Below are 14,154 nucleotides of genomic sequence, written 5' to 3' on the forward strand. Positions count from 1 at the left end.
AGCATACAAAATAATACATTCAAAAAACTCTTGACATTCCTGCTGGCACAGCTCCCCTCCGTCTATGTATTTAAAACTGCACTCTAAGTCACGCTCTGTAGAGCTAAGCAATGTCTTTAATCTATTTGAGAATAGGTCATTTCTTTATATATAAAGAAAGGTACACAGTGATCTTGGCTGTATTTAACAATGCTTCTGCCCAGACTGAAAGGTGGACATGGTACAGTGTTTTCACAATGTTCCTAGGAGGACAGCATTTCATGTTCGATTCTCCTTGAAAGAATTTGTCCTGGGTTAGTGGTCCATTTTTCAAGACAACCAACAATTTCCCATTTCATTATGTAACTAATGGCACATGGCTGAATTAAGTTATTAGGAGCAACTTAGGTTAGGTAACATTATGCTTCCCAGGCAACACTAACAAAATGTACTGTTTTTTTGTGTGAAAGGGATTGTTTAATATACACATAACAATTATGGGAAAAAAATACATATTTGGTCCGTTAAGATGAATACATATTTTATTTTCCTATAAGACACTGTACAGAGATGTATTTTGTCATTTGTATTACACTGGGCTGAACTACACTCCAGTGTATTTTGTAACAAGATACTTTCAAGAGCTGTACAGTAATTAGTATTTTCATTTTGTATAGCGGTTCACCATTTTGTGGCTCCCTTTCACCTTGCATTGGTATCAGAAGTCTAACAGTACTATAGTGTGGTTTGCTAAATGAACTAAATATAAATGTGTATGTAAAAATGGACAATTTGCAAAGCAAGCAGAGTATTATTCTAATGAGCTTCGCCCCGAAACAAGGTTTTGTGTAAAAGGGACACAGCTTTGTCAAAATGGACTTCTCATAGCAGGTTTAGGAGGACTTACGCAGTAGGTTAGGAGAATTAACGTAGCAGGTTTAGGAGGACTTACGCAGTAGGTTAGGAGAATTATCGTAGCAGGTTTAGGAGGACTTACGCAGTAGGTTAGGAGAGTTAACGTAGCAGGTTTAGGAGGACTTACGCAGTAGGTTAGGAGAATTAACGTAGCAGGTTTAGGAGGACTTACGCAGTAGGTTAGGAGAATTATCGTAGCAGGTTTAGGAGGACTTACGCAGTAGGTTAGGAGAATTAACGTAGCAGGTTTAGGAGGACTTACGCAGTAAGTTAGGAGAATTAACGTAGCAGGTTTAGGAGGACTTACGCAGTAGGTTAGGAGAATTAACGTATCAGGTTTAAGAGGACTTACGCAGTAGGTTAGGATAATTATCGTAGCAGGTTTAGGAGGACTTACGCAGTAGGTTAGGAGAATTAACGTAGCAGGTTTAGGAGGACTTACGCAGTAGGTTAGGACAATTAACGTAGCAGGTTTAGGAGGACTTACGCAGTAGGTTAGGATAATTATCGTAGCAGGTTTAGGAGGACTTACGCAGTAGGTTAGGAGAATTAACGTAGCAGGTTTAGGAGGACTTGCGCAGTAGGTTAGGAGAATTAACGTAGCAGGTTTAGGAGGACTTACGCAGTAGGTTAGGAGAATTAACGTAGCAGGTTTAGGAGGACTTACGCAGTAGGTTAGGAGAATTAACGTAGCAGGTTTAGGAGGACTTACGCAGTAGGTTAGGAGAATTAACGTAGCAGGTTTAGGAGGACTTACGCAGTAGGTTAGGAGAATTAACGTAGCAGGTTTAGGAGGACTTACGCAGTAGGTTAGGAGAATTAACGTAGCAGGTTTAGGAGGACTTACGCAGTAGGTTAGGAGAATTAACGTAGCAGGTTTAGGAGGACTTACGCAGTAGGTTAGGAGAATTATCGTAGCAGGTTTAGGAGGACTTACGCAGTAGGTTAGGAGAATTAACGTAGCAGGTTTAGGAGGACTTACGCAGTAGGTTAGGAGAATTAACGTAGCAGGTTTAGGAGGACTTACGCAGTAGGTTAGGAGAATTAACGTAGCAGGTTTAGGAGGACTTACGCAGTAGGTTAGGAGAATTATCGTAGCAGGTTTAGGAGGACTTACGCAGTAGGTTAGGAGAATTAACGTAGCAGGTCAGAAAATGAGGTTAAGCTGTATCCCATCTAGACATGACCCCGAAACAAGGCCAATAATAATACACAGTGTACTTTGCAGTTCAGTTTGGTATGTTCATTTTCACATATGCAGTCAGTGCATTCACCTAAGGTAGATAAACAACAACATATCACAGTCATAGCAAGTAAAACGTTTCTGTAACCGTTACTGAGAATGTTGTTGCAGTTCGGGCCATCAACTTGCAAATCTATTTCTGTATTTTAAAATACAAAATACATGAAATTTAATTAAATACATTTCAAAATACAAGTATTTTGTAGTTTATTTTGATACATTGATCTTTATGTTATTTTGTAATTGTATTCTGTAATTGTATTCTGTAATTGTATTTTGTAATTGTATCTTGTAATTTTTGCCCATCTCTGACTGTACATGCAAGCAGCCCAGACATTACCTTTGACATTTTGTCAATTTCAGAGGGTGCAATAGCAAGCACCATATACAATACACTATAAACTATATTACATCTCATAAATATACAACTTTTGATCAAGATAATATTACAATAATTCAATAAAAAGGACTAAATTACATATTATATTACTGTTATAACAAAGGAGAAACATCAAAGTGTCAGCACACAGTAACCATTGTACAGTATATTCACATATCTGAGTTTTCAATATGTTTGCATTTTCCAGCCCCAATGATTCAAGTTTAGAAAAGTGTGTACAGAGGGATCTCAAGTTATACAGTCATACAGTATTCAAAGTTCAAATGGGGTCGGAAGTACAATGCATGTTTCACCATTGACTACGAGCAAAATGAAAACAAGTTAATATAAGACTATAGATTAGCAAAAAGAAAAGATGGCATACATTATTTGGTCATGGAAACATAGTTCAGAAGCTATTTTGTGCTAATTAACAGTTTATCAAAAATCTTAAACCCCAAATGGATTTCAACTATGGGTCTTGAGATATAAACAGACCAACAAATATGAGTCAGAACCTTCTTCTGAGAGTGAGAAGTTGAGAACATGATAATTTGATGGAGATAATACTTGGGCATTTTAATGGAACTGGACATACTCTGTATAACACATTACAGCATTAAAAGTACAGTGGTGCTACTTTTAACCTCATTCTTCTCTCCAGTTAAACTCATCCTCCAATCCACCCACCCACCCACCCACCCATCCACCCACTCATCCACCCACTCATCCACCCACTCATCCATCCATCTATCCATCCATCCATCCATCCTCTCTTTCCACATGGTGATTCAAGTGTTCTTTGTAATGGAAGCTATGTGGCTTTTCTCCCAACAACCTAACACAACCAGTCACGTTGGTGCCTTTCTCGCCAGAGGTCCATGGCACATTAAGGGCCCTCTATGTGCATTCCTCATGGCGTGGACCGGGGCCCCTCGGGGCCCTCACACCCCAGTAGTGTTGGCCCAAGTAGGGAAGGTGTCTAGGTGGAACATGGCCCTGCCCCAGCTGTTGATGGCCAGAGTGATGCACAGGATGCCGATGATGTTCATCACTATACCTGTCCTAGCCTGGGAGAGAGCGGGGAAGTAAAATGAGGTGCAATGAATTTAAAGTTCTGTTAGAAATCATTCAAACTGGAGAAGGCAATCAAGTGATCTGTGGCCCAGGACAATTGTCCTGAAATTATTTGTAAATGGCATGTTAAGAAGTTGCCTAAATTGATTTAGGATTTGTTTGCTATTATTTATTTTTGTTAATGAATAATAAGATAGACAATTCACTAGATGATATTATCTTTATAAAATGATGTACTGTAACTCACCATGTCAGAAACCTTGAGGTAGCCGTATGAGAAGACGATAGCATTGGGCGGTGTGGCCACAGGTAGCATGAAGGCAAAGGAAGCGCTGAGAGTACAAGGCACCATGACGTACAGAGGATTCATTCCAATGGACTGGGACTGAAATAAACACACAGACAGACACACATCTTTAGCTGTCTGAGCCTGGGCTGAGGAGGACACTCTTACTATGAGTTCCAAATGGCACACGTTTTCCCTACATAGTGAACTACTTTTGACCAGAGGCCATGCACCCTAGTCAAAAGTAGGCAACTATATAGGGAATAGGGTGCCATTTGGGACGCATCCCCAATGACAACACTCAAGTCTGCTTTGCTGCTTTTCTGCACCGTAATCACTGGCTCATAACACTATCTCTGATTTTAGTGTTTGTAATTCTAGGGTTCAAAATCGTCCATTAGGCGTGTGTAATTAAGATGTAATTCTTATGCATGCTATGTTGTTTGGGGTCTGAGTCATGGCAGGCAAAATGGAAACGCACCACAGAAACGCGTCCAGAACGGTGTAAAACCACATTGCAAAACATAGATTAGAATGTAAGCCTCAGTAGAGTTGAATATTATCCCCCAAAAATTCACACGACAGTAATTCGTTTGAAAATCAATACTGGCTGAGATTATTTTTCATGTCATAATTCTCATCCCTCTGTCAGGACCTTCCTCAACAGATATAATGGATGTTATATCATTTAGTTGGATTCATTTTTGTAGCAGTCTGGAAAGACAATACAGACATGAAACAAGCGGCTAGACACAAAAGCACACGTCCTAGCAGCCTCTCTTTCCCAGACTTCACTGTAACTAGTAGTTGGTTCACTAACCCCATTTTTCTTCCTCACCTTCCCCTCTTTCACTCACCCTTTTCTATACTTATGTCATCTCCATGCACTCCTGTTGGCTTTGACCTCAATAAATCCTTCTCTCTATACCCAAGCTTGGCACATTCCAGCATGGCCCAGCTTGGGTCCTCTCTGAGTGCTTGGGCACTGGGCACAGTGATACCATTCATCAGTGTAGATGGGGGTGGGCACCAGGACAAGCCACAGAGCTCAATTGGTGTGTTTGGCAGGGTGGCTATAGAAGGAGGGGCCCAGGGAAGGGGACCAAATATATTCATCCCAAATGACTAACAACTACAGGCCAGGGCAACCAAACAAGGACATGTAGGCCGGCTTCCACTGGGAGTAGTTTCAATGCTGCACTCCTATAGGGGAGATTTCTGAATGGGCTTACACTGGTAAGCACTGTACTTCACATCAAGGAGCTACAGTGTTCAGGCCATTGAAAGTACTGCTGCTGCATGTACTGTATGTGTCCGCGTGTCAGAGCAGTTTACCAGACTGGATAGCTATTGTATTCCTGCTTCCAGTTGTGTAATACTGTTATATTGTGTAGTAGTGTAGCATTGTGTAGTATTGTAGTATTGTGCAGTATTATGGAGTATTGTAATATTGTGTAGTATTGCATAGGATTGTGTTGTAGTGTAGTATTGTGTACGATTGTATAGTAGTATAGAATTTTGTAGTATTGTAATGTAGTATTGTGTAGGATTGTAGTAGGGTGTAGTATTGTGCAGTAGTGTAGTATTGTGAAGTATTGTGTAGTATTGTGTAGTGGTGTAGTATTGTGTAGTAGGGCTGTAACATCTGCTTCTGCCACGCCCTCTACTGCTCATCCTGTGTCTCCTTGACCTGCCGCCACTCCCCCAGTGCTCTCTCCCTCTCTCTCTCTGTGTGAGATTGTGTGGGCGGAGACAGGTGTGCTGGAGTCAGAGCCGATCGCCACCAGCTGCAACCTGTTCCATAATCAAGACTTCTACGAATACTCAGTCCTGCCACTTCCACGCTGCCAAATCATAATCTCTGCTCAGTCAGTCTACGCTTCCAGCTGTTTGTTACTATTTAGATCCTGTTATCTTGTTGTGCCTGTTTTCCTTGCCTGACGCTGTTTTCCTCTCCGCTACAATTCAGCCCGCTCTGACCCTGGTCTCTGTCTCCAGTCCCACGTCTCGTCATCCTGCTACTCTGTCCTGGATTCCCCACTCTACTACTCCCTTGGATTCCCCTCTGGACCTGCTTACCCTGTCCCAACCCCTCTCGCTCCAGCCTCAGCTGGTTTCCTGCAACCCGGCCGAGCTTCCCCTGACATGCACTCCATCTTCCCCCTGTGTTTCAATTAATAACTTGGTTACTTCATCCCAGTCTCCTCGTCTGAGTCTGCTCTTGGGTTCCCCTGTTCCACTCCACGTAACAAGGGCCTAGTATTGTGTTATTAATACAGAGCTGTGTGTTGAGTCTTACCATTGAGGCGAGGACAGGTAGGAAGAGAGTGGCAGTGGCCACATTACTGGTGCACTCTGTGAAAATGGCGATCAGCAGACACAGGATGATAGCGATGGCCCAGGGTGGGATGGTGTGGAGGGGAGTCATCTGGTCCCCCATCCACATAGAGAGACCTGACTCCTGCAGGGGCATATACAAAACCATGCAATCAGTCTCAAACAACCATGGTACTCTTCTTATGGTGTTGGATACATAACCAAACTCACATACAGCTACACATGTACAGGTACTGTAACTACCAAAATAAAGGAAACACTTGAGTAAATGATGCAGGTGCTTCAACACAGTTTTGGTTCCTGAATTAAATAAGCAATTAACATCCCATCATGCTTAGGATCATGTTTAAAAATGCCCAGTTGTCCATTATTTTGGCTACCATGCCTAGAAGAAGAGATCTCAGTAACTTTGAAAGAGAGGTTTCAAAGGGACATAGGGGGTTTAAAGTGTGTGTGTGTGTGTGTGTGTGTGTGTGTGTGTGTGTGTGTGTGTGTGTGTGTGTGTGTGTGTGTGTGTGTGTGTGTGTGTGTATTTGTGTTGTATGTGTCTCAGTCACCAGAACTTAACCCAATTGAACACTTATGGGAGATTCTGGAGTGGCGCCAGAGACAGTGTTTTCCACCACCATCAACAAAACACCAAATTATGAAATTTCTTGTGGAAGAATGGTGTCGCATCCCTCCAATAGAGTTCCAGACAATAGTAGAAACTATGCCAAGGCGCATTGTGCTCGTGGTGGCCTAACGCCCTATTAAGACACTTTATGATGGTGTTTCGTTTCCTTTATTTTGGCAGTTACCTGTACATACTGTGTACAGTATGCAAAGACAGAAATGTTGATTTTAGTGTACTTTAGTGGCTAAGTTAGCAGCTAATATGTCACCTGTGTCATCCCACATTATATGCCCTATGTTTCATCGTACTTGGGAAGCGAACAGGGTGGAGCTGTGTTGACTAATCAAAAATGTCCCTTTGTCACAATGATCCTGATGAAATATGGGATGATTCAGTTCTCAGTGAGGATCTGACTTTTTTGGTTAAAAAGTTTCTGTGGAAAGCGAACAAGGATTATACCATAGAAATATAGAATTTTAATGTGAGCCAGTTTGCTACAGCAGGAAAATAATCCTGCAGCAACAGGAAATTAATTGTTATGCGGATTATAATTAATGTACATTTTTGTAGGGCTTAATACATTTTTCGTATAAACTTCAGAAGCCTTTTTAAACCTCAAATACACTACAAGTTTTACATTGCCAGGTTGTCAGGAAAGTTCCCCTGCAACAGTTCCCCTGTCTCTCACCTCGCTGCCCTTGGCCAGGGCGAACCCTCCCCCCAAGAGGAGAACAATGCTCCAGGGTAACTTCTTCTGGGCCACCTTCCAGGTCAGCAGAGCTGGTGTGGGGTCAGCTGGGTGTTGGTGCTCTGTAGAGGGGTTAACAAATCACTGTTACAGACATGCTATTGTAATGGTCTTCAAGTCTTCATATCCTTAGATACTAAAGTAGCATACTCAAGATCAGGTACCGTGCTTGTTACATTTTATGTGTTGTTTAAAAACATGGTTTACCAGCGTCAAAGCTTTGGGACCTCCTGCAACAGAAGCGTGGGGGCTTGGAAGGCAGGACAAAGAGAAGGACAGCAATGAACACTGCCACTGTGGCATCAGTTACATACCTGGAGGGAAGAATGGATAAAGATAGGGTGGTTATCTGTCAGCATTCAGACACACAATTCATGTTTTCTTGCTTATTTTTTCTTGTGAAGTATTGAAGTATATGGGAAGTGAGATACACCACATGACCAAAAGTATGTGGACACCTGCTTGTCAAACATCTCATTCCACAATCATGGGCATTAATATGAAGTTGGTCCCCCTTTGCTGCTATAACAGCCTCCACTCTTCTGGGAAGGATTTCCACTAGATGTTGAAACATTGCTGCAGGGACTTGCTTCCATCCAGCCACAAGAGCATTAGTGAGGTTGGGCAATGATGTTGTGCGATTACGCCTGGCTCACAGTCGGCATTCCAATTCATCCCAAAGGTGTTCGATAGAGTTGAGGTCAGGGCTCTGTGCAGGCCAGTCAAGTTCTTCCACACCAATCTCGACAAACCATTTCTGTATGGACCTCGCTTTGTGCACGGTGACATTGTTATGCTGAAACAGGAAAGGGCCTTCCCCAAACTGTTGCCACCAAGTTGGAAGAATGTCATTATATGCTGTTGTGTTTAGATTTCCCTTCACTGGAACTAAGGGGCCTAGCCCGAACCATGAAAAACAGCTCCAGACCATTATTCCTCCTCCACCAAACTTTACAGTTGGCACTATGCATTGGGGCAGGTAGCGTTCTCCTGGCATCTGCTAAACATAGATTCGTCCACCGGACTGCCAGGTGTGGAAGCGTGATTCATCACTCCAGAGAACGCATTTCCACTGCTCCAGAGTCCAAAGGCAATGAGCTTTGCACCACTCCAGTCGACGCTTGGCATTGCACACGGCGATCTTAGGCTTGTGTGCGTTTGCGCGGCCATGGAAACCAATTTCATGAACCTCCCGATGGACAGTTCTTGTGCTGGCGTTGCTTCCAGAGGCAGTTTGAAACTCGGTTGTGAAGTGACCTGTTCTGTGAGCTTGTGTGGCCTACCACTTTGCAGCTGAGCCGTTGTTGCTCCTTGACATTTCCACTTCACAATAACAGCACTTACAAATAGCAACACTTACAGTTGACCAAGGCAGCTCAAGCAAGGCAGAAATTTGACGAACTGACTTGCTGGAAAGGTGGCATATGACAGTGTCACGTTGATAGTCACTGAGCTCTTCAGTAAGGCCATTCTACTGCCAATGTTTGTCTATGGAGATTGCATGGATGTGTGTTCAATTTTATACACCTGTCGGCAATGGGTCTGGCTGAAATAGCCGAATCCACTAATTTGAACGGGTGTCCACATAGTTTTGTATATATAGTGTATAATTGGTCAATGTAACTGGTCAAAAGTAGTGAACTATAATAGTAATAGAATGCCATTTGAAAAGCATATTAGGCCTGTGAAATATGCTTGGTATGTACAGTGTAGTATGTATGAACAGTAAAGGGCCGTACTCTGCGTCAGCATTGAAGATGTATGTGGCCCAGCCTGCCACGAAGCCAGGATCTCTGGTGAACCACAGAACCACCAGACAACTGAACAGACCCAGCACACTCAGCTCTCCAAAAGACATGGAGCCCAGCTGACGATGCTGCTCCTTGATCACATTGTACACAGCTATCTCTTTCTCTGTCTTCACTGCCCCACAGCCCCACGTCTTCTTAAAACTGGGAATGGAGGGAGAGAAAGGGGTTAAGACTTAAAGGGTGACTTCAGTAGTACATTTAATTCAGTAGAGTGATTCAAATGAGGATGATCTCTGACTGAAAGATAAAATATATTTTGATCTGAAACTCACTTGAATCCCATAAAGACAAACTGCAGCCAGAGCCAAGCCAGGGTCAGCATCAGGATCATGTTGGGGAAAGCAAAGCCGAACCAGGACGCAAAATTTATTACATCGCCATTGTTAGGAAACAGCCTGAGGGAAACATAAAATATTATTAACATTAACACATAAAGAAAAAGATGATTTGAAAGATACATGATTTGAAAGTACTGAAATACACTGAGGACACATTCCATAGCTGAAGGTACCCACTGGTTCATCTGTCCCTTGAGCACCAGGTTGGGGCCAGTCCCTGTGAGGGTGGCAGTGCCCCCGATGCTGGCAGCGTAGCATACACACAGCGTCATGCCCTTACACATCTTCTTCTTGTCTGCAGCCTCCTTACGCCGGATAGCCTCCACAAACGGGTCTAAACAGGTCACCACAACTGGACAAACATAGTCCAAATAGGAACGTTAACATAGCATAAATAGTCTCAAAGCAAACATTTGCAATGCACACTCCTCATATATATGCTCCATTATAAGCTTACATGGTCCCCGAGCTCATTCAACGGATAATAAACTCTTTCATTAAACTCACAAATGAACTGTTCATTAATTTGTCCTTCTCTGCTCAGTGCTCACCATGTCCCTCTGCCTGTTTCTCCATCTGTTTGCTGTCAGTGGGTTCCTGAGGCTGGGTGTCCTCCTCAGTACTGAGGATCACAGGCATCTCAGTCTCTGTGTAGTTGTTGAGTTGCTCCAGAACAGCCTGGACGATGGGCACCATCATGGCTGTGGTGGCTGTGTTACTGATCCACATGGACAGGAAGGCTGTCACCCCCATGAAGCCCAGCATCAGACTGGAGAGACAGGAAACCATAGAATGTGGAATAAGAATATTCTGTAACACTTTATTAAGGCATAGCATACAGGTTAAATGCTTTATAACTTGTTATAAGCATGTATGAACTTTTAGAAGGTCTTAAGACAAGGCTTGTAAAATGTTATATTCATCTATGCATAACATTGTCAAAGTGTCTGAACAGGTTTTACAAAATACACTCTGACACAGAGAGAGTGAAATGTTAGGTAATATGTCCTCATCATGTATAATGACAAGGTCAATACAATATTATATACCTGTAGATAGTCATACAGATGAACTGATTTCCCTTCTCTAGAGATAGATATAGTCCCAAGAATAGCAAGGGATTCGTACTGATGGGTTAGTTAGTTAGCTAGTTCAGTCAGTCAGTCAGTCAGTCAGTCAGTCAGTCAGTCAGTCAGTCAGTCAGTCAGTCAGTCAGTCAGTCAGTCAGTCAGTCAGTCAGTCAGTCAGTCAGTCAGTCAGTCAGTCAGTCAGTCAGTCAGTTAGTTAGTTAGTTAGTTGAGGGTCACTCACAGAGCAGGGCGCACACCTACAAAGAGCAGCACTCGGAGGGCAATGCGCTTGTGCAGGTTCCAGTGCTCTACTGCCACCGCCACCATCAGTCCTCCCACAAACAACATGTTGGTGTCCTTCAGGTACTGCATACACACCTGGAAGACACACAAAGACAAGTGACTCATGGGTCCACAGTGTATTTGTGTAAGCATATGCAAACATCTACCAATACTGTAAACAATGTGCAGACACCATTGTGAAGTATACTGAACACAAATATAAACACAACAATTTCAACCATTTACTGAGCTACAGTTCATATAAGGAAATCAGTCAATTGAAATAAATTCATTAGGTCCTAATTTATGGATTTCACATGACTGGGCAGGGGCGCAGCTATGGGTGGGCCTGGGAGGGCATAAGCCCACCCACTTGGGAGCCAGGTCCACCCACTGGGGAGCCAGGCCCAGCCAATCAGAATGAGTTTTTCCCCACAAAAGGGCTTTATTACAGACAGAAATACTCCTCAGTTTCATCAGCTATCCAGGTGGCTGGTCTCAGACAATCCCGCAGGGGAAGAAGCCGGATGTGGAGGTCCTGGGCTGGCATGGTTACACGTGGTCTGCGGTTCTGAGGGAGGTTGGACTTATTGCCAAATTCTCTAAAACAATGTTGGAGGTGGCTTATGGTAGAGAAATTAACAAAAAAATGGCATGCTGACATTCCTGCAGTCAGCATGCCAATTGCGCGCTCCTTCAAAACTTGAGACATCTGTGAGATTGTGTTGTATGACAAAACTGCACATTTTAGAGTGGCCTTTTATTGTCCCCGGCACAAGGTGCACCTATGTAATTAATGCGGTTTATTCAGATTCTTGATATGCCACACCTGTCAGGTGTATGGATTATCTTGGAAAAGGAGAAAAGCTCACTAACAGGGAGGTAAACAAATTTGTGCCCAAAATGTGAGAAAAATACGGTTTTGTGCATATGGAACATTTCTGGGACCTTTTATTTCAGCTCGTGAAACATGAGACCAATACTTTACATGTTGCGTTTATATTGTTGTTCAGTATATATTTAATATTAGTAGGCTACAGTTTCATTAGACAGTTTAATAGTAGTTTCATTCATCATGTTATTGAAAGATGGCTTGAAATAGAGGCTGTCTTACATCTTTGGACTGCATGATGCCAAACATGGGGAAGAGGACAGCAGGGAGAAGGGCAGTGACAGCCAGCGGTAAGGCCTCTGTACACCAGTAGACTGCCATCAGGATGATCACATAGGCACATGCTGCCTCCTGCACAACAAATACATAGGATTCAACAGGTCACCAACAGGTCAGAACATCCAACACACCACAACACCAGGGAATGAATACTGCTGGCTCATACAGATGCAATATCTTAATTTGACCCTGCTTCTCACAGCAGGAAAATAATCCTGCAAACACAGGAAATGTTAATTATTATCTGAATTATAATTCATAATTCATATAATATTTTTACCATTTTTTGTTAGGGCAAGTCTGAAATTTTAAAGTGGAAATTACAAACTTTAGAAGTCTTTTCAAGTCTTGAATGTACTACAATTCGCATTTCCTTCTGCGCAGGAATATTCTCTGCGACAACATTGTGATCAAATTTAGATAGCAGATCTGTAGTGCTGTTAGTGACAGGAAAATTATATGACACAAAAGTCACATTATATAAATTGGAGAGATTATAGTTGATTGGTACTGAGGTATGTTGATTGGGGTTAAAGATCACTCTTTGTTGTAGTCCATGGCAGCACATGTTAGTCTCTACTGTACACTGATCAGTCCACACGTATTACTCAGCAGTCCTCTATGATGCATGTGTGTGTGTGTGTGTGTGTGTGTGTGTGTGTGTGTGTGTGTGTGTGTGTGTGTGTGTGCATGACAGATTAGGTATGATGATGTAGTTAGTATTGATTCTGATACACTGAAACTACACACCAAGAATAAGACAAAGATAACATGCTTATAGCCCCATGCGTGAGAACACATGATGCAGTGGTGGCAACACTAGGACCGAGTCTCCGCTTCAGTGGCATGTAAAGTCTATGTTCCAAATGGCACCCTATTCCCTATGTAGTGCACTACTTTAGACTAGGGGCTATGGTCAAAGTAGTGCACTATAGTGAATAGGGTGGCATTTGAAGAACCTATGACAGGAGGATTCAGTGTAACCAGTGTTCCCACGCTGGAGATGACCTGCCACATAGGGTTAAAACAACTGTCTTTGACACAGTCTCAGGGCACAGGGATGATGGGCGGCAAGTAACCTAGAGTTTAGGAGCGTTGGACCAGTAACCGAAAGGTCACTTCTTCAAATCCCTGACTAGGTGAATAACATTTTCCCTGACTAGGTGACAAATCGGTCTGTGCCCTTGAGTACTGCACTTAACCCTAATTGCTCCTGTAAGTCGCTCTGGATAAGAGTGTCTGCTAAACAAATATAAAAATGTTTCTACATAGCTTCTGCCATGCTGCAACTCACTGTTAATGCTGCATCAACAGGTGCAAGGCTGAACAAAACTTATGCAATGACTAAATGTCTCTCAACCACAGAATGCAGTTAGACTTGCTTCAGTACATTTTCCAAAAAGTGTCTAATTGAAGGTTTAGGATCAATTTAATTATACAAACATCTTTGTAATAAAGTAAAGTATTCATAAATTACCAACCACTTTTGCATTTTACAAATCAAACAATATAATTAAACAACAATATAAAACCGCTTTCAAGATACATAAAATATATTTGAAACATAAAAACGTGTGTGTATGAATCTGTGCATAACAAATGTGACAATTTACATACCTTTGTTCCAATGACTAAAGGCAGCGGGAGAAGAAGTAACGGGGTAGAAAATAGAACGATCTCATTCTTCAGATTCCGAAGGGATTTCAGAAATGCTGCCATCCTTTGACTTTAGGAGATACAGAGGCAAAGAAAGTTGGAGCGCTTGGGACGGTGGTTTTACTTCGAGCAGGTCGGGGGAGGGGAGGAAGTGAAAGGGGGAGTCCCGCAGCTGATAATAGGAGAGGGAAGAGAGCTCACGAACATATAATGATGGGAGACAGACGGAGAGAGAAAGCTAAACCT

General features: G+C 42.6%; 1 protein-coding gene across 1 annotated transcript; it reads right to left on the reverse strand.

Moving 5' to 3' along the window:
• Nucleotides 1–3,290: 3,290 nt before the first annotated feature.
• On the reverse strand, nucleotides 3,291–14,036 carry slc13a5b (solute carrier family 13 member 5b). Its single transcript, XM_029773199.1, has 12 exons — nucleotides 13,870–14,036; nucleotides 12,196–12,324; nucleotides 11,041–11,177; nucleotides 10,281–10,498; nucleotides 9,907–10,081; nucleotides 9,664–9,786; nucleotides 9,320–9,532; nucleotides 7,788–7,894; nucleotides 7,521–7,642; nucleotides 6,179–6,340; nucleotides 3,841–3,978; nucleotides 3,291–3,586 (listed from the first exon to the last, which is right to left on the reverse strand). Exons 1-12 carry the CDS (start codon nucleotides 13,969–13,971, stop codon nucleotides 3,461–3,463), a joined length of 1,752 nt encoding a protein of 583 aa, XP_029629059.1. The 5' UTR covers nucleotides 13,972–14,036; the 3' UTR covers nucleotides 3,291–3,460.
• Nucleotides 14,037–14,154: the final 118 nt, after the last annotated feature.

The sequence above is a fragment of the Salmo trutta genome, chromosome 13 (assembly GCF_901001165.1).
Source record: "Salmo trutta chromosome 13, fSalTru1.1, whole genome shotgun sequence".
In the NCBI taxonomy this organism is placed as follows: Eukaryota; Metazoa; Chordata; class Actinopteri; order Salmoniformes; family Salmonidae; genus Salmo; species Salmo trutta.

Bases quoted from the DNA above. Each gene is read 5' to 3' on its own strand.
- slc13a5b (XM_029773199.1), bottom strand. From the start codon at position 13,971: ATGGCAGCATTTCTGAAATCCCTTCGGAATCTGAAGAATGAGATCGTT. The intron at 11,178-12,195 runs GTAAGACAGCCT...TGTGTCTTCCAG, and splicing joins GCATCATGCAGTCCAAAGAT to GTGTGTATGCAGTACCTGAA. The intron at 10,499-11,040 runs GTGAGTGACCCT...CTGTCTCTCCAG, and splicing joins GTAGGTGTGCGCCCTGCTCT to TCTGATGCTGGGCTTCATGG.